General features: G+C 40.3%; 1 protein-coding gene across 1 annotated transcript; it reads left to right on the forward strand.

Annotated features, from left to right (window-relative positions):
• The first annotated feature begins 2,039 nt into the window (after positions 1 to 2,039).
• On the forward strand, positions 2,040 to 18,963 carry SHISAL2A (shisa like 2A). Its single transcript, XM_082766688.1, has 4 exons — positions 2,040 to 2,363; positions 10,422 to 10,561; positions 13,307 to 13,380; positions 17,576 to 18,963. The coding sequence occupies exons 1-4, from the start codon at positions 2,182 to 2,184 to the stop codon at positions 17,750 to 17,752; spliced, it is 573 nt and encodes a 190-aa protein (XP_082622814.1). The 5' UTR covers positions 2,040 to 2,181; the 3' UTR covers positions 17,753 to 18,963.
• The last annotated feature ends 2,254 nt before the right edge of the window (positions 18,964 to 21,217 follow it).

Below are 21,217 nucleotides of genomic sequence, written 5' to 3' on the forward strand. Positions count from 1 at the left end.
TATGCCAAAAGGATAACTTAAAAATATCGATATAACTATATAGCAAATCAGCATATGATTAAAAAAAAAAAAAAATCCTCTTAAAAAGACTGAATCTAAATTGTCTAAGAAGTTGAGCCAAACACAGGAAATAAATAAGCTTTGGTTCAATTTTATGATGAAAATCGTGGGAAGATTTTTTTAACATATTATTTGTTCACTGATATCTAGAAGTCACTGCTTCATACTTGTTTTCATAAATTCTATTTCTTTAATCTTCAGTTTCAATCAGGGTAAATTCAAACTGTGATAGAAAGTGACAATTCATTATGAACCTATGGACGTATCATTTTCTATTTCTATTTCTATATCATTTTCTATTAACATAGAATCAATGCTTAAAAGATCAAACAATTTACACATTTTGCAGGTGCTATATCTGATAGCTATCCTGCTTAAATTGAAAGGTGTGAAATAATAGGTCCATAATTTCTAACTTCCTTACAACTGTGTATCTCAGTTTCAGAATAATCCTTATAATCATCCCCTATATGAAGAAATTACATACTTACTAAAATTCTTTAGAATTTGTACAGTTCTATTTAAGTATAAATTGCTTTACAATATATAAATGAACCTCTAAAATTAAAAATAATCATATTTTACGTGCAGGGCAAATAACGCAAACTTAAGTTAAATGACAATCATAAAAGACTGGTAAGTAAGAAGCACATAATTTCTGGCAAATCCGTAAAGATTCCAAAGAATATTTATATTTTTTAACAAGTACATTAAAACATCCTAAAGTAGAGGGACTGCATGTAGTACTGGAAGATATCAGTATCAGAGCTCAAACTATTACCAAGCCCTGACCAGCCTCACCTGGGTCATCCTCTACCCACATTCTCTGCTCATTGGTCCAGGATTCCCATTTAAGTTCTTGTGTAAGCATCTTAGCCCTCCCAAAGCTACACCAGAGATATGTCTGTGCTCTCTCCTGTTTCCTACTAGTTTAGCATACTGCTGGTCCTCCTTGATGAACTTTAGACCTATGCTGTTGGTAACATACCTCACATTTTGTCTCCTGAGTCAACGCTGGACTTGACTCAGTGTCTTACCTTGCCTAGGCTACTGATGGCAGCTGCCACCAGCTAGGTCCTGCTCAGACCTTGTGGGACAGGACCCTGGCTGACGAGGACACTGCTCCTCCTGGAGTTGCTCTGGCTCTTGCTGCTTCTTTCTAGTTAGCTGGAAGACAAGAAACTCTCACTTGCCTGGAGTTCATCTCAAGGTAAGACCTGAGATTAAAATGTGAAGTGTTAGTTGGATTATTGTGGGTTTGTTAATACAATTCAAGCTCTCTTAAGTACAACTTCCTTCATCTCTAAGAACTGAACTTTTTCTTGAGAAGGTCACATGTGGCAAAGCTTCTGTTGTAATCCAGAAACCACCTTCAGCAGTGCTGGGGACTGGGTCTTTGGAGGGTGCAGCATACACACATTGCTCTCCAGAGGACTTTTTCTTATTCTTCCTTCTGTGAGCCAAGCTGCACCCAGAGGCACATGATGGATGCACATGTGCTATCTTGAGCTTCAATCTATTCTTTCCAACAGGTAATGCTATGACTGCCTGGGCCCCACTTCTTTTTGTTTGTTTGTTTTTTAAAGTTTAAAATATTGAGAGGAAGTAACCTCAGAAATGAGCTGGAGACAGGTCTCATAGAAACAAACTATAATGTGGGTATATTTACCCCTCATAAAACCAAGGGGCTCTGAGCACAGCTGCCAAGGTGTGATCCCTCTCAACTACCTCATCACTTCACCAAGACCCCTCGGAGGCTTATAGGCAGAGGTGGACCCTCGAAGTCTCTTCTCAACTTCGGACCGACCGCTGAGGGAGACCCAAACCCCATCGATCAGAGCACTATTCTGCGAGCAACCCCCTCAGGGCGGGCGGCTCCCGGCTCTTCCCCTCACCTCAGGGCGCGGGCGGCGCCCGGCTCCCGCCGCTTCTCCCCGCGGCGCCGCCCGGGGAGGGCGCTGAGGGGGCCGGCGGCCGCCTCCCGCCGCCTGCCCCGCTCCTCGCCCCTCACGGCCCCGCAGCCCCCCGGCCGGCCGAGCTCCGCCCGCTCACCGCCCCACCTCCAGCCCGGGTGCCGGCGGAGCTGAGGCAGCGGGCAGCCCCGCGGGCGGCCGCGGCACGATGAGCGCCGAGTGCAGCAGCTACCTTAACGCCGACAAGGTGCTGGTGAGCGGGTTCAGCTGCCCGCGGGCGGGCGGCGACGCCCGCGCCGTGTACTGCTGCGGCTTCCAGGACGTGAAGTATTGCTGCGATGACCCCCACAGCTTCTTCCCCTACGAGCACAGCTACATGTGGTGGCTCAGGTAGGGGAGCAGCGGCGCCCGCCCTGCCCGGCATGGAGGTGGGGGATCTGCCGGTGGGGCTGGGTGGCTGCTCCGGGAGGTGAGGGACCTGTGTTGGTCCGGACTTGCCTGAGGGTCTATTTCTGAGATACTTGTAGTCTTTCAGGCTGCATTTGCTTCAAAGAGGGGCTTCTGCCAGGGTGGGTTTTGGAGGAGATGGCTCGTGATCCCGGCAATGAGGTGGGAGATGCTCGGTGTGGTGCCTGTGGACGGAGCATCCCTCCGTGCTTTTGGTGTGAGGGGAACTTGGGTCCTGTGGCCAGAGCTTGTAAGCTGGTCTGTGCATAAAGTTCTAGTGACTTCAACTACTTCTCTGTGTGCGTAGTATGACCTAACACTGAATAAGTTTCTATTTGGAAAATGGCAGGTAACTATACTCATAGTCTCTGGGGTCCATCTGGATCTCCAGAGGTGCTGGTAGGGGAGTACACACCAGCCTGGTGCTGTCTGTGCCAGGTCTCTCAGGCTGCCCAGCATCCCTGCTGGCTGTGTCGGGGTGTTGGTGCACCCTGGCATCATGCTTTCAGTATTCCTTTATGGTCTTGTTATCCCCATATGTATCTAAACCCTTTCTGGACTTGCTTCTGCAGTCCCAGTAGTAGCAGTCACTACCTGCTGTTTGAGGATAGATCCCTTTACAAGCTTCTAGAGCTCCGTTTCCTGGTAGTTTCCTGGAGGGGCCTCTAGCATTGTGGGATTTGGTGAACGACAATTACATGTTCAGTTTATGCAAAACACTCAAAACATTATAAGCATTTGCATCAGCCCCCAGCTTTCACCTTTCCAAATTTAAACAGTCCTAGTAATTTAGTCTTTAAAGTCCTATTCCATTTTAGATTATCCTTGGGTTACTCTGTCCCACTGATCGTTTTAGTTGCCTTTTCACAGTGCTGTTCTTGAGGTGCATAATCTGGAGCTGCATGCTCAAGATGTGGGTAAGGCGAGGTTTTACACAGTGGCAAAATGTTGCCGTCTGTCTTGGTCTCAAAATCCTTCCTTTTGATGGCTGATGCTTTGTTGATGTCTTTGGCTGTTGCTTCATGTTGATGCTGATTTTATTGAACTGTCACTGACTCTAAAACATTTTTTCCTGCGTTCAGAACTGGCAGTTCTGACTTTGTCATGTAGGCTTGGTTGTGTATATTTTCGCAGTAGGTTATGTACATTGAAGTTCATCTGCACTGTTTCTGTCTGCTCAATTGGTTTCCTGTGAGCCTCCTAGCACTCCCTGCCCTCATAGAATATGATCACTTGAGTAGCTTAGGGTCATCAAACTCAGACTTTGTTCTTTTCCGGGTTGTAGATGAAGACTGAATAAAAAGTCTCAGCACTGACTTTTTGTACTGGAAAGGGACCATCTAGCCCTGTGCTCCGCTCCTTATTCTTTTAAGTCATTTTGGATCTGGAACAGAATACTTTCCCCAATCCTGTGTCAGTTCGGGATTTTTATTCCCACCTCCTGTGTGTGGGATATAGTTAGATTTTCAAAAAGCCTTTGGCAATGTATGCAGGGTTCCTTTATCCATCTGCCTATTGACACTTCACAGACTCCATCCTGCAGGTTAGCGAGGCAGTATTTTCCCCCTGCGGTGATGCTGGCTGTTTTACAGAAGTTTGTGTCTGGAAGCAGTGAGCACCAGGAGTTTCCTGAGGGCAGAGTGTGGTAAGAAAGTAGCTGAAGAGGTGACCTCACCAGCGAGGGACCTGTCCCTTGTATTGAGGTGAGCAGGGCAGGCCTGGCTGGAGCAGTAGCCAGGACCAAGCAAGTCCACAGTGGTGATGCAGGCCCAAGGGCAAGCTGAGAAGTTAAGTGAGCAAGTCAGGAGTTGGTCTGGAGACAGTAACCAGTCAGTCACAGCCTGGTGATCCCCACCAGGCAAGTCCAAGCTCAAATCAGGAGGTAAATCTGCAAGTGAGGGCCTGGATCAACACGGATTGGCCTGGTGCAGGGTAAGAGCCTCAGCTTAATGGCAGCTCCCAAGGGAAGGAGGAACAGAGAAGCAGCCCCCTCAGAGCCTGGAGAGCTCTCCTGAGGGCCACCAGCTGTATAGGCTTGGTCTGGAGCATCCAGGGCACTGGGGAAGTGGGCGATGAGGGCCATGATGCTGTGTCTATCTCTTGGCTTAGTGGTCTTACTCTTTTTTTATGGACCTTTTTCTTGCCCAAGTGGAAGTCAGGTTTGCTAGTCTATAGTTCTGGGTTCACCCCTAGAGCCCTATGTTAGCTTGGACTTGCATCTCCAGCCTACCAGTCCTCTGACAGAGTGCCTTACGTGGAGTGCTTTGGCCAGCGGTCCTGCAATTTCACACCTCAATTTCTTCAGGGCTCTTGTTGTCCAGTACTGTACACTAGATAAATGAGAGCGTATAATTATTTAAAATCTAGTGTCATTGATATTGAACATGAGTTTCCCAAGCATCTTCATCTCTGAAGACTGACACAGAACTGTTCAGCTTTCCTGCTGTAAGAGGATGTTCCCAAGTGTCCTTCTTACATTTTTCTCATTGAATAACCATGCTATTTAACTTTATATGGTATAATTTTTTTGGATAGTCTGTTTTGGTCATGGGAAGCCTTCTTAAGATGGCAGAACTAGTGTATAATGAAGATTTGTTATGCTCTTGCACCAGGATTGGTGTAATGAAGGCTGTTAAAGCTAGATCTTCCAGAAAGTACTTCAAAGGGCAAAATCCTATGAGAGGCTCTGATGAAGTACCTCTCTGAAGGAACTTCACTTACAAAGATCTTCTAGGGTCTGAGAGGTGACTTCTAAGCCTCTGAGTCAGAAATTTGGGCCAAAACTTTGAAACTTCAGGATTTGATTATTTTTTCAATATGGTGGCCCTAAGCTGCTGATGGGATCTGAGGAAACTGCGGTTGGTGTGGTTTTGGTTGTGCTTAAGTTCTGCCATAACTGTTTTTATCCCTCATAGAGAAGAGGCAAATAAATGTAATTTACTTCTCTAAGCAAATTAACAGAATGGTTAGAATCTGTTTACTGAAGTGCTTTCCCAGTAACAAATGAAAGGACAATTTTTAGTTTCTAACACTGGAAGCTGTACAGTACTGCAGCACCTTAAACTGTATATATTTGTACATGACAGCTCCATTAGGCATTTAAAGAAGACATGTTTAAAATAACATTTTTCTGATTGCTTTCAATATTTTGGTGATCCCTGCTTTGTTTGTCTTTGTTTCAGGCTGTTGCCTACATCAGAGTGTCAGAACCATAAGTTAAAATAATCCTTCAAGTGGTTATTACAGCTTTTGAGGGTACACTTCTAAGACTTAACCCTTAAGACTTAAAATTTTTCAGGAGCTTGCCAAACCCAGCCAAGATATGCCTGGAGATTGTGAAACTGCTGGAAAAAAAAAGGAAAGGAACTGGAAGATCTTCTGGGGAAACTGTTACAAGCTTTTCTTTACTCCAGAGCTTGAAATTCCTCATCCTGCATCTTTTTTTGCTTGGCTGCACCCATTAATTTGAAAGCAGTGGCTGAACGCACCACCAAGAGGTTGGTGGTATCTCAGGGATTACTTCTGTTTGACACACCAGGAACAGCTTCAGGCAGTTAATGTGCATTTCTGTTGTGTTTTTCCTGCTGTGGGAGACACATTGCCAAACCACTTGGCAGCCAGCTCTGACAGAAGTAATTCCTGAAGAAACCAGCAGCCTAGGCAACCTGAAGCAATTGTCTCTTGCAGGCTTACCGTATTTTTTTTTTTTTTGCCAAATCACTACTGCCTGTACTAAGTTTATAGCTATATGCTTCACTTATTCTTGGCAAAACTGAATCTTCTTTTCCCTTCTCACTCCTGCAAAAACTGATCTTTGAAGTGTTCCCGAACACCTGCTGTCCTAGGAGCTGCTGGAAAATCACAAGAAAAATCTTAGAGCAACTCTTACAAATTATGTAGCTTTTAAACTTTTTATCTGTAATATTAGTTGTTTCTTGCTTATCTTTTTTCTTCCCCTGGTAGTTAAGATCAAGTAATGTATCTTTTGATTTGTGGTCTAGGGGCTCTTTCTACCTTTCTGGGAAAGCTGACCTCAGGGAGGAAAAGTGAAGGATGTCTTTTCCTGTCTCAAGTCAGGAGCCCATGGAACAGGGAAGGAACATGAGCAAAAAAGTAGCGGTGTGAAGAATTTGCCAGAAGGTTTTGGAGCTTCTGAAACACAAAACAGATGCTACAAATCACTAGTGAGCAGGGCACTGAGAAACTTACCCTTCAGAGCTATGTACATGTACTTAAGACATCTTTACCTCCAAACTGAGTGGAAGGGGGAAGCACTGAGCAGGTAGCACTTGGACTGAACTGTGATGCTGGTGTGTTTGGTCAATACATTTCGTTTTAAAATCTTAGGCTTCTTTATTGTTATTGCTCAAAGTTTATTTTGCAAATGATATGGCTTCTTTCAGTATCAAATAGAATTACAGTGTCCATTCCAAAGCCTTATCTTTTGTTAGCTTCATATAATATTTGATTAAAACTGAGGCATGCCAAGTATAGCTCTCAATCAGGATACTTTATTAACACCTGTAGAACCACAGTGACCTAATACTCTAGCCAGACTTTGCTCAGCTGCACAGATCTTCGTGAGTGTTTTGGCTTTCCAAAATAGCAAGACTTTTACTCCTGTCTGTCCGTTCTTCCAATCTTCTGTTAATATTTATCAGTTGCTTCCCAAGTACTACGTACTGTACATCACTGCAGCAATGGTATTGGGAACATTTGTTTCACTCAGATCCAGATGACTCATGAGCTTCCTTTTAATCTTTCGGTGGATGTGCTGCATCTGTTTACCCAATATTTAAATTGTTCCTTGCTGTTGTTGGTGTGGACGGAGTAGTTCTAAGGACTAAAAATAACTGCAGGTGGCTGCTGAGCCTCTGCTGCAAGAAATGTTGACCCACAAAGGAGCTCTCCAGACAGCACAGAGGAAGCCCTGGGGAGCCTGCAGATGGTGAAGCCTCTCTGCTCAATAAAGCCTCTGGCAGTGCAGCTGTGGCAGTGCCACACGTGGTGCTCAGTGTAACAGCACCAGGAGCACCAGCGATGCTTGTGGTGCATGGCTGTGTTGTTGTATGTAGGGAAAAAAATCTTGGGAGAGCTTTGTTTGGTTTGTGGATCTTCTGTCAAACTTAGAGTTGCTCATGTTGTGTAAATGGCACCAGGATTACTGCTAGGCCTTCACAGCTGCTTTTTTATGCTAGATCTGAGGATGGGTGGGGAATTGATAATGTTAGCGAGGCCACAGCTGTGGACAAAAGCAACTTTTAAGTTTTCTTGTTTAATGGCTGTGTTGCCAGAAGCCTGATCTTGAAGACTCATCCTGAGACCTGTGGGCTGTTATGTGGACTGCTGTGTAGACTTTAAACACCCACTGTTTGAAGTGAACATGGCAAAATGTTTTTAACAAGAGCTTTACATTACTACTAGGTGGAGTAATTGCTGGAAAAGGCAGGGGACCTGCTGCAGGGTTGTCTTTATTTTCAGGGAAGGGTGATCATTAAAATGATGGCTATTTAGGCGTTTTGTTTGATAACTATCTTAACTATAAAAAGAAATGTACCTCTGTCTTAGAATGCTTCAGTGTTCAGAAATGTAGAAGGCATTTTAAATTCCCCTGAATTAATTCAATAAATTAAAAAACAATCTCACTCCCAAACCTTAACCTCAAATCAACCTTTTAGAAATTAATAATACACTCTAAGAGGTCTGATTGCTTCAGCACATTGAGAACAATCTGGTATTGGCATACTATGTTTGACAACTAAGTACAACCCGATTCTTAATTGCTGATTGCTTTAGGAAGTGATATCTAGGATGTCTGTATTTGATTTTGTGGTGCCAATTTCCATGTTTTGGGTAAGATCTCTTCATGTTGCTGCTGCATAACAAACATTTTTTTAGTGATGTGTAACCTATCATAAATCTCTGACTTGTAATAGGAAATGGAGAGTTTCCCCCCAGAACTGTTTTTTTCTTACCTTTGCTGTTCGTAGCTTGCAAGGCATCTTGCACAGTAATAATGCCAAGGCATTGTGCTGCACAATGCTCAGCTGTACTGCTTAACAGTGTCATCTGCCTCTGCGTAGAGGAGAGCTACAACTGAAGTAATGGATGCCCGAATAGAGGGGAAAAAAAAGTAATATGTATCTGATTTAGTTAGCTTTAGAACAGCTGACTCTGCTTAACATTTGGATAGGAGATAAGCAACTTCTTTTGTCCTGCACTGCAGACTGTTATTTGAAAGAAATCTTAAAATAGGGCTAATTCTAACAGAAGAAAAAAGCACAAATACCTATTTCTGAAGAGCCTCCGGGTATGTGTTACTTCCTCTTATGGAATCAATCAGCTTTGGAGATCATTCTTGGTTTGGCTGCTCGCCTCAGCCCAGTGTAGTGCATTGCTTCTGTTTTGTCCTTGGAGTCAAGATGTTTCAAATGAAAAAATGAGGCCAGAATCCGTGTGAGATCCCTGATTGTAAGAACATCATCAAATGCCATATTAATCAGAACGTTGCTAGCCTCTATGCTCTGTTTGAGCCAAAAAATATACTTAATGTGTTCATGTGAAACTAGCTTGTGTAGCTGAATACCATGAGCAATCTTCATAAAGGCAAAATAATTCTTTCCAGAATCAATTGTTTCACTGATACCAATTTACTTGTGTGTAGAGCTAAATGTTGTACAGACTTTGTTAATGGATTTGGCATAACAAATGAGAACTTTGTGTAAAAGTCATACTAATACCTGCTGGACTTAAGAGTTTCTCTTATGGACATATATCTGTGTCATGGGAGCTCATAGAAAAGCTTTGCAGTAACTTGAATGTGATGTTCTTGAAAACATCCTGAGACACAATTCTTCCCATCTCCCTGCAAGGCCTCAGTAGAAGTGAATTCTGATAGTGGTGCTGTGTTAGGGGATTTTTATCACTAGAATTCATATCATAGAACTTAAGACATTCATCTCTATCCTTTTTCTATGTTAAAATCATAAATACACTGGAATAGTAATATAAGGATTCTCAAGTCTCAAACCATGATCAAAACACCACTTTTAATTTCCTAAGAAGTCTCTTATATTAACAAAGAGCCACAACCATGATCACAGTATTCTACCTAGATCTACAGAGCTGCTAGTAGAACTGAATAATGTGGCTTTCACATTTATCCCATTTTTTATGGACATGTCAGCTTTGGAGGAAGACCTGTTACAAACAAGTACTTTGCTTAAAGTCCTATGATAAGTTTTTCTAGCAATAAATGTGGTATTTCAGGTTGAAAATGCAGCTTTAATAATCATGTTTGAGAAAAAGGAGCTTGCATCAACTGCCTGGAGCTCTGGAATTCCACTTTTTGTTTCCTTGTGATATTTAGCAACTCTCAAAATTAGTCAAAATTCTGTTAAGGAATTGAAAAAATTGGGGAAAGGTAAAGCAAAAAAAAAAAGGGGGGGAAAAAACCAAACAAACAAACTAAAGACCATTTTTTTTCAGTAGTTTGCATTAATTTTCTTGTCAAAATACCTTGGTTGTTTTGTCTATTTGGGAAGACCACTGTTAATTTTCCCAGTTTTTGCACAGATAGTAATATTGTGTGAAGTCTGTGCGTCCTTCAGACTGTACTTTTAATTGGGAAACACAGTGCCTGTATTCCTGGATTTGGTTTATCTGGGAATATGCACTGCTTTGGAGTAGTTTGATTCACTGGCACCAGTTACTGCATTAAGTTCTTTCTGATTTTCATAGACATAGCTGAAATCAAGCTGAGGGCTACTGTGCATAGGTTACATGAAGTATCATAAAGGTTCAACTGCTGTGTAATATCATCAGCCCTTCTGAGGGCAACAAAATAATGCAGTTTATGCAAACTAAGTATCGAGCTCTAAATTTCTATGTACAGTCATTCCCTTACCTGTGTACATGTAAACTCTGGGCATAATCCTGACCACTACTTCAATGGCTATCACAGCATGTTTGTACACCTAATTTCTTTATTTTCTCTCTTAGTGTTGGAGCACTCGTGGGCCTGTCAATAGCAGCAGTGGTCCTGTTTGCTTTTATCATCACTGTGTGTGTTCTCTGTTACTTGTTTATCAGCACAAAGCCTCGCAGCAAGCTGGATACTGGTTTACACTTACAGATGGCAGGTAAGGCTGGATATTGACAGAATAAAGCTCTTCCTCTGGAGGAGATAACACTCTGTCGAAAACACGTGTGGAGAATCCAACTGTACATTTTCTTCCTGATGGTGGCCCTAGGTTGTAGTCTGTTTTGCTAGATTAACTTCTAAATGAAATCTGTAATGAACTCAAATGAAAATATTTAGCACAAGCTCAATATATTTAATTAGTAGGAAGAGTAAAATTCTGCAATCCTTATTAAGGATGCAACAAATAAATCCCATCGTCAGCAAGAGGCCAAATGAGTTGTTCTGGATTTCCTATCCAAGTGCACAAACATATGGTAATGATTTCATTCTAGGGATAAGACTCTCAAAAGTTCTGTGTGATTCCTCCCTGACAAGGAATTATTCTTTTTCATGCCTTAACTTTGTGCATGGACTGTGGATGAGCAGACACCTACAGGAAAAATGCATGTCACCTACTGGCATAGGAGAAACTGTGGCTACCTCAGCCCAGTATTTGTGGCTTAGATTGTAATGGTAACTAAAAGCTTCGGGTTTCACAATTCTTTCCAAAGATGACATTCTTGATGGTTGGTTGTATTAACAATTATTTTTAATTAATTAAAAGAATTAGAACATTTATGCAGGTTGGCCAGTACAATACATTATCCACTGACTATAAAGGTCACCTTGTTGGGTATTAGTTAGAAATTAGTGTTCTCAGTTGAATACAAATCTGAGAGAACCAAGGAAGCATTGGCATAAGCTGACATTGCCTTAGTACCATATATACATTTTATCAGATCAGTGGCAGAAAGAAGTTTCTGCTCTAAGAGTACAGGTGTTCAATCGCAGAGCTGGAGTGGAAGCAGGCATGGCTAGGCTTATGTAAGATTTATTTTCACATGTATGTGAGAAACCTACATATGTGAAATCGAGTTGCAAGTTCTGATGGCAGGATGTGGTGTGATAAGTTTCAGCTTTTTTTTGAGAGCTTTCTAAATGTGTAAATTTGGCTTTAGTTCAACAAGTAAAGTTTTTGGAAATAAAGTGAATGTTTGTTCTCTTGCTGGATTTTATTTACTTAGGCCTTATAAGTAGAACAAGTTGAAAAAGGGAAATAATTCATGGAAAGAAATCTCTTGCTTTTTCCCCATCACCTCAAATTCAACATTTTTTTTTTTTACTATCTTTTAAAGTGCTTCCATACTTGAATGCCAATAGATGACCAATGAGTTATTGTAATTATAGCCTATCAGACAGTAATAAGCATCTAACTCAGTTTACTTCATACCAAACTTCCTACATCTTGTTTTTTTCTCTAGAGAATGCAGTTTATAGGGCTCTCAGGAAATGGAAAGCCTCCTTTGGAACTACCTAAGCTGAGCAAGCTGTAAAAGCAAAAGTCACACATTCAGCAAACTGCTACTAATCTGCAAATTGAAAACTTGACACCTGTCCTGGAGAGAGACAGTGGAAATAGGACCTGCTACCTAGAGAAGCCTAAATAAACACTTGAGTAGGATGAACAAAATACCCAGTGAACTCTTACAAACTGGCATTATGCTTTTCAATGTTTTGCTGTTTAACTTTTTCCCTCAGGTTTTTTTTTGCTGTGTTATTAGCTCTTGGTCTATTCTATTGCCAGGACAGCAGTGTTTCTCATGCTTTGTGTCTTTGTGACAGACTGCAGGGTTCACATAGGTATTCTCTTTCTCAGTTCCAGGTATTAGGATTCACGATGCTGAGAGATCTCTCTGTTTCCTTAACCATCTCCCATGTTGTTTTGAGCTTTTTTCAGACAGCATTGCTTCGTGTTTAAGCACTGGTTTGACTTTTTGCTTGTCCTGTTTTCACTTTTATTATTCTGCTGCTTTGACTGCTCTGAATGGCAATTATTTCACACAGAAGTTCTGATAGCTTTAGCTGTTGATGAGGTAGACTGCCAGAAATTGAAAGCCCATTGCTTTGCCAAGGTTGAGAGATCTTTGAAAAAGCTGAAGGATTTCATTGACAAGCCTGAGTGCTTATCTTCATCATACCTGGGTTTCTTCTGCGTGGAAGTTATGCAAGATCAGAGCCTCTTATGAGTTGGCTGGTTAGCTGCTTTCAGGCCTAAGGAATAATAAAAGCAACCTCTCTTCTGCTCTTTCTATAGGCAGTAAAAATGAAAACAATTTTTAGGAGCTTCAGAAGCTTTTAGGCCTTAGGATGATGGGTTTTACCTGTGAATTCAGTTTAGTACTGCTTTTCCTGAACTAAAGTAGTCTTGCCTTCGGATGAAGCCTGTCACACATCAGATGGTCAGTGATCAGTGTCAGTACCCCCGTAGCATTCAGTGTATGCTCATTTATGAAAGCAGTACTTATAAGCATTTTCAGTCAAAATATATCATCTCAGATGGACTTCTGTATTTCATTAAACATACAATTGATTATTGTATGCCTTTCTTCCTTCATGTAGTAGTCAAAAAGTTGGTTATTGCGTGGCTCATCAAAGACTTCTTAAAAATAGGAAGTAGAACTGTTGAATTTCTACATAAGTAATTTAAAGTTTGGTAGTAAATATAACAAGATGGATGTGCAACTTCTATTAAATTTTCAGATTCTGCAAAAGGCTTATCAGCTGGAATTTGCCTGTTTAGCTTTGAGCAATGGTGTTCAATGTTTTTTTTTCTAGTGCAATGGGTGCTTGTATGTATTACTACTTGTAACTGTTAGACTAATAATCCTATTTGATTTACTAAATGCTTTTGTTTTTCAGACAGTGAGGCTAGAGGGAGTTCTATATGTTAAAAAATACAAGTACTGGATGGATTCTACCAGTGCTGTATGGAAGCAGGTATGGTAACAACACTTTTCCACCATTCTCTATTGTATCTTTATATTCTTTGCTCTGTTCAGTACGTAGTGATGCAGATAGGAAAAGTGTTCTTCAAAGTGCTATGATTCTTTATATGGGTTTTTAGTTTTGCAAAAAGCACTAACAGAAAAGGCTGGGGGACCTTGGGTCATGCTTGTGGACCTTATAACAGTCTCTACATGACATACACCCATACTCCTTTGTGAAGATATGCAAGAGATGACTACATTGTCGTGAACGGAGAAATCTTGAATTACTTGTACATGAGTACTTCATGGTTGTGGGCTAGAGAACATTACATTTCCCCAATGGTGTCTTTGTCCTTTCCCTGGTGCAGTCTGAGCTGCACTAGACCTTACTGAGGATGCAGCCATTGTAAGCTATTCAAAAGAAATTCTTCTATAATGAACTGGTAGAAAGGCTCCTGTATGGCAAAGGGTGAGAGCAGTGAAGTATCTGGCTGGTAGTTTAATCATATGTTTTGGTGATGCTGCCTGTGACTGCTGAGTCAAGTCTGATAGAGAAATGAACAGGGTTATCATGCAAAAAATGAGTCTTCATATGCTAACTTGATTTTTATGCTGAAATCATGTTTAAAGGTCAAACTGCCTATGGCACAGACCATGCAAAATAGTATTTAAAATGTACGCCAATACAGAAGAATTGTACTTCAGACTTGAGAGGAATTAATGAATAATGCAGAAGACTTCAGCTGGCATGAAACGTTATTTCCCTTTCTGCAGGGGGGTGAAAGCTTATGGCTAAACATCACAGAATGTGAGGATCTGTGCCATAGATCAGTATTGTCTGTCACAGAAATAAATTGGTTCTGTTTGCTCAGCAGTTGTTCTTGGATCAGTAGGAAAGTAAATGTGTCAGTTTCCTGCTTTGTGTATTTTCTCCTGTATCCTTCAAAAAAAGAGCCACCCCGTGCATCAGAAGTGCAAAGACATCCTTCTCAGCACTCTTATCAGCAGAACAAGTTGGTTCGGATTGCTTGTCCTGCTATTTTTGCTACCTTGCTTTTTAGTGGTAACAAAACTCATTTTGAAACTTCTAATCCCCTCTACACATTTCTTCTGCTGTGGCAATGGAAATGCGTTGTGGGAGAAAAATGCAGTAGGAAGACTTAAAACGCTCCTGCAGCCCTCTGTAGTAGGAAAACTCAAAAATATCTGAGTCAGGCACTAAGTACTTAGATGAGGCCACAGTTCAGGTCTGTGAATGGAACATTCTTCTGTAAGGCCAGGAGCCTCTCGTTTCATTGTGCCTCAGTTTGCCTGCTTTCTTCCATGCTATAGAGACTGATGTTTATGGAAGTGCTGTAAAATGTAGCCTGCTAAACACTATTTCTTACAGAAACAGAGCAACAGGCAAGAATTAAAAGGCCAGCTGCAAAGGACTTCATTGTACGGTTTGAGTGCATGCATTATATCAAGACCAAAAACCTTAGCAGCTTTTTTTTGTGCGTGAATTATCCAATTCTTCTTTGCTGGCAAAATGAGGCTGGCTTTATCATGAGACCTCTTTGTGCTAAAACAAGGAAAAACATGCAGTCAGCTTTTTTTTTTGCTTCCAGATCTAGAATACATCAGCTGGGAACTTTCTGTGAAAATGAAAAGGGAGGCAAGGATATTTTCTGAGCTTTAACTGATAATCAGGTGAACTTTTGGTGGAAAAATCCAGGTCTCTATTTGCTTTTGTCTTCTGCTTTTGACGTCCACTTGTTGCAGATCCCATGCCCTCACTTATTATGAGGAGCCACTTCACTGTGCAGTCTGCATCCACCAGTAGCTGCAAACCTTCAACTGCCGTGAGAAAGCACCACATGGCACTTAAATTTAATATCTATTCTTCTGTCCAAGTCAAGATTTTAAATTGGTGACAGGACCCTATACCATGGCTATGCATGTAGCTCACCACACAGATCAAGCTTGTCTGCATGTTCTTTCTCATCAAAGGGACAAACAAGCCATTGCTTTAATAAGGGAAAGGGGAGGAACTGGAGGTGTTAATTCAAGCCTGTAGTGTTAACAGATCAAATTATTAAGCTATATATGAGAAACATCTGACATGAAGACAAATCACGATAAGCCAGCTTACCTCTTTGTCAAGGTAATTTTGTCTGTCAGTTAAGTGGGAACAAGTAGCTCTGACTACAAGTATATATGGAAAATTTAGCCCAAAGTTTTCAGTGGCTCATTCGCAGACATTTTTGGAGGGAAGGGTGTCTCAATACCATTCCAGTTGAATATTAACAGCTTGGCTCCAGGAATAAAAAGTATTTGTATAAAATTTATGGATGATGCCACCCTGGGAGAGGCTGCAAGACTCTGGGGGGATAAAACTACCTTTCAGAATTACCTTGGTGCCCTGAAGAAAAGCTCTGAAATCAAAAAGGTGAAATGCAATAAAGATGAAAGCCAAGTACTGTACTTATTTCAGGATTTGACTTTTCTTTTTTACCTGAGGGAGAATAACTGGTTAAGTAATGTGGGAGAAAAATTTTCTTGAATTTATAGTTTGTAATAAACAGTATTGATGTTCTGTGCCCATCTTTTGTCCATCATACTAAGGAGGGAAGCTGTATTCAGGATGTAAGGTGGTATTTATTCCAGTTAATGCTGGCAGTACCTGTGATACAGCAATGCTCTTCAGGTGTTAATAAACCAGAGAAGAGACAAAATGAGAAAATGATAAAGGTTTTAGAAAGGCAGATCAAGCTTAAGCTGGCTTAGAAAAGATGACTGTTCTGATAAGTAAAGCAGAGGACTGATTTTTTGTCTGTGGCAGGCAAGGTAAGTAATGAGCTGGATTCTACATTGAAGCAGGTCCAGATTTAGTAACAGAAAAACTTCCAAACTATAAAGGTACCAGAAATACTAGACCAGGCAATGAAGCAGCAGACAGGACTTTCTTCAAAAGGGATCTTGATGAGCAGGTTAAACTCACACTTGTCAAAGGTGAAATGGGTGAAGCATCTTCACAGCCTTGATGTGTGGGAGGCTGTCTTAGCCCCAGGCATCTCTTAGGTGACACCAGTAGACCTTGGCTCTTGCTAGACTGCATCCAGGTCTGGCAAGGAAATGTCTGTCCACCTGCTCTGAGCAGAAACAGACTTGTGTGCTGTCGGAGTACCTGTGAGTCTTCTTGCTAGTCTGGAGAAAGTGATGGCTATAATAGGAATATCTGAGGTCCCTTCTGATCTGATATTTAATTGGAAATGCTGTATTTAGAGATGGCAATGCCAGGGGGAGGGTTCAAATCTAAGCCTACATCTGTCATGTGCATTTTGATACAAGTCAGAATGTGTAATCAGCCCTGGAGCCTGAGGCAAAAGAAAATCTAGGATCTACAAAAAAGTATCACTCAGATAAGCATCACTCTTCCCAGCAAACCAGTATTGAGCTGATGTTCTTGCCAGTTAGGATGCTCTTTGCTGCTAGTAGCCATCTGCCTTGAAAACGAGGATTTCACACTTCAGAACTTCTGTCAGTAGCTGAATTAGCTGAGATTTCTGGCCAGACTTTAGTGCATACCTATTATTTTTGCCTACCCAGACAAACATCCGCTTCTAAACCCAGCTGTGCCAACAGCTGTTGTGCTTCACTTCAGAAGCAATCCCTTTTTAATGAGCAGTAGAATCATTTCTTTGTGTAGGAATTCTGTATATGTAATTTTGAATATTTTTTGTTATCCTTCAGGTTTAAAGATAGATATTATGTCTACCTTAAAAAAAAAAAAAAAAAGAGTTTAATGTAAATAGTAGATAATTTTCCAAAAGGTACTGCGTAGAAATGTTAGATGAGACTGCCTTGTCTGTTAGGCCTCTTTTCTTGCTCTAGCACCATTGTGTTTTAACTTTTTATCGCATCCAGGATGAAATCACCAATTACAAAGTAGAGGAGCAACAGCAGATCTACCTACCCAGTTATGTTCCTAGAGGAGGCACTTAGTGTTCATAGCTGCAGTGATGCCCTTTAGAGGTATAATATTTCACATGATAAAGGTTAGGAACACGGTGAGATGCTTGGAATAAATAATCCCAGTGAAATGCATCGAGCTGTTTGGTTTGTTCTGGATTTGTTTGTAGGATCTCCTTAGCTGTGCTGTGTAGCAGAGGAAAATCTTCCCCTGTGCAATCTGATTCTCAACTGTGCTTGTTATTTTGCAGGTACAGAGCTGCATTTTTCATGAGGTCCCCACCAAAGCAAGCTGTTGGCAGAACCAACTGGATTCAAAAGATTTTCTAAGCCACAAGGGTGGAACAAGACCCACAAAACCTAACCAACTCTTCCAGAGTTATTTCCTGGTTCCTACAACCACAACTGATAACCAGAGGCCAACCTGAAGCTGTGCTGGGATATGTATTTTTATTATGGCTACTGTACTGGGAAGTGTATATTTTGATTTGCACATACCAGCTATGGCTGCTATGTGCAATTATGTGAATTATGTTGTCTTATCCTGTGCAATTCCAATGTGATAACAGTTATTAGGCAGAGCATAATTTGGTACACCATGTTGACCAAGCTTTGTTTTAAGCTGTTCCTGTGTGCCATTTTAATGTGGTGTCCTCACATCATTAATATGATCTACTTAACCAAATGTGATGGCTTGGTACACAAAAATGTGAGTGCAGTACCTCAATAAAATCAGGCTTTTGCTTGTGTTGCATTTTTCTTAATTTATCACTTTTCCCCAACTTTATTTTCTCAAAGTTCTCATGGATCTTAGAATTATTTTGATGGGAAAATTTCCCTACCAAATGAAGTTAGTCAAAAAGTGCCAGTCAAAGAGCAGAAGGAAAAATGATTTTTGCCAGTTTATTTTAATTTTGCCATCTGGTTTCCTTTGAGGATTCAGCCTTGAGATTCACATAGAAATGAGAAATGTATTCTTCATTTTAAACCACCAGTAAAAGATTTTTAGAACAAAGAGGATTCAAGTTTTTTAAACTTCATACAAACTCAAACTAGTTAGTGAACTAGCAGTCTTGTAGTTCTTAAATTGTGAAGTGATAAGGTATTTTGTGTTGCAGATCAAAATATTTATCTTTTTGTCTCGAGGGCAATTTCTGAATCTTTGATTTCTCATAAGATCATCCCTTGGATACTGAGCTTCTTATTCATTTTGAGTGTTTTAAGATACCAAAGTAACAAATTGTAAAACCAGAAGGCAAAAAAAACAACAAAAACACTAGTGTTTTGCTTACTTCTAATGCCTGTTTTTTTTCTGTTTTTCTCTTAGGAAAATCAATTTATTAGCTAGCTAGCTTGTAATTAAGGGTCTCTAAATACCACTAAAAAGTACCTCCTACACTGGTTTCATTAGGTGATTCAGTGTGTTGCCCATAATTGCTTTCAAATGTGCAATCACAACAAAGGTGTCTCCCTGTGCTTTACAGACATAAGGCTTAATGTACTTGTTAGGCATAGCCCTGTTTTTTGCCCTGGGAGCATTTCAAGGAGCATTTTAAGCTTGTTGTTTAAATGACTGTAGTAAAGCAAACTCAAGGCTATTCTGTTACCATTACGTATACTAATGTTAATAAAAAGAACTTGCAAGAGTTGCTGTGAGCAGTTTTTTTCCCCTAAAAGTGGAAGAATTTTGTTAATCATAAGGTCAAAATAAAAAGGGGAGAATGACTTAATATGCAATAGGCCTCAGTGACTGTTGTGTATAGAAAGTCTGCATTATCTTCCTGTGTACCTACCCAATATCATCAGAGCAGCACAAACAGCAGCCTCTGATTGATCTCCTTGGGACTGGGCAGGCTGGGTGCTACTGGTAATTCTGGGACTGGCTGCATCTTTCTTTGAAGTCACACTGGTAGAAATAGCTCACTCTAAAGTGGTCTACCCTTGTCATCCCTGTCATTCTCTAGATATTTCAGTATTACTAACTTGCTGTTCACTTCTAATACTGGTCTAGGTAGAAAATACATAATGGTTCTACAGTATCAGTCAAGTTTGTAACAACTTTCATAATTCATCACCTCAGTTAGGTTCTTTGGCCTTTGCAACTTCTAAATTATGGGACTAAAATAAAAACAAAAGGTCACAGGTTTATTGAATGAAAGTAATGTCAGTTTTAATTGTTTTCCTAACATGGCAAATGCTCAAGATTCCTGAGATGACTCAATCCTTCGAGTTATGGAGCACATGAGGCAGGAAAAGCGTAAAGATTCAGCTTCTTCCTAGGATAGAAACGAGAAGCTTTTAAGTTTCCATCTATAAGCCTGAAGCTTAAAGAAATCTTATCTCTCTCAATTGCAGGTAAGGAATTTAATATTTTGTCAAATAAATTCAGAAGTGATTATAGCTCTAAGGTTAGAGGAATGAAGACATAGTAGGTGTACATGGAAGATGTACTTTTTTAAGTTTAAAATATTAGGGAAAAACATAAGTAGAAAATATAAGTAAACTTCAAATGTTAACAGGCATTAAATAGGTGGTTAAAGAGCTGTTAATGTTGTATTGCGTTGAAAACAGAGGATGAGAATGCTATGCAACAGATAAGCAATATGTTGTCAGTTCTCATATTTCATACGATAATCTGGATTCCACAGATAAAACCTTGCAATTACATGGTCCTTTGCCATTATTTCTGCCTCTGCTTTTGGGCAGTGTTTAACAGATGGAAACCTTTTATATATTCAGGTGAGGACCAAGAGAGTACCAAAATGGCTCTGCAAATAATTTTCAAATAGACATAGGACTGGACTCCGTCCAGGGAAAACAGGGAGGAAAAAAAAAAACACATGGAAATCAGGCCTTAGGTCAGGACCACGCTGCCCAAAGTTGTTGCTTAGCCTAGGGAGGAGGGTGATGTGTTCCTCTTGTTCCTGATGACTACCTGGTTCTGCAAACAAACAGGTAAGTACCTTTCCCTTAATGAATGCACTGCAAAATGGAATCATTATTTTTCCCTAAATGCATCAACCACAGAAATTTCAGTAAATTGAGTCTGCTCTTTCTACAATGCTAAATCAAAATGTCAAACCAACACAACTCAATTATAGGAGAGGAAATAAAGCAACATGCTGAATACCAGCAAGTTATTTATGCAATACTTCAAATTGCCAATGCAGTAACGACCTGTGGGAAATGAGAACAGACAAGAGCAGCATAGATGGGAAAATTCACTCAGGGTAACTTACTAGCAAAGTTTTAGAATACAATTTTTTTTTTTTTTTTTTTTACCTCTTCTGAGTTTCATAGATCAGCTGCACACCCTTCAGTCTGTTACTGGTTTTGCTAAAAAGTATTTTAGGTGCAAAGAATGAGGGGAGGGAAAGAAAAAGTCACAATTCTTATATTTGGGTTTTAAAATAGGTAGAGGAACTTGTTATTTTTTTCATTTTCCATGTTGCCATTCTTAAAACATAAAAATAAAAAACAGTCATCCTAAAATCCATAGTGAAGACAGCATTGCATGTGAAGCATTTTTCTTCATATTCTTGAGCAAATATAAAAACCTTATTTTAATAATGCTGAAAGATATGGTGCAGTGCCTTTAATGTCATGTGAGGTCAGATCTGAGTGCTTCATACTGAATGAAAAGCCAGATATATTTTCAGTAAATTAAGTAGATTTATTTATGTGGAATGCAAGAAATCCGGAATCTCTCCACAACTAATGGGAGACATTAAGTAACTCCAAGAAACACATTTGATATTAATGTAAAACATCATTTAAATGTAATAGTAGCTGTTTGAACCACAGTTGGGGAATCAATTATTACCGTTATTGACTCTAATGAGTACAGGTAGAGGTCAACTGAGTAATGTGGTTCTTTTAAAGAACAAGTTAAT

The sequence above is a fragment of the Aythya marila genome (genome assembly GCF_965140915.1).
Source record: "Aythya marila genome assembly, chromosome: 8".
NCBI lineage: Eukaryota > Metazoa > Chordata > Aves > Anseriformes > Anatidae > Aythya > Aythya marila.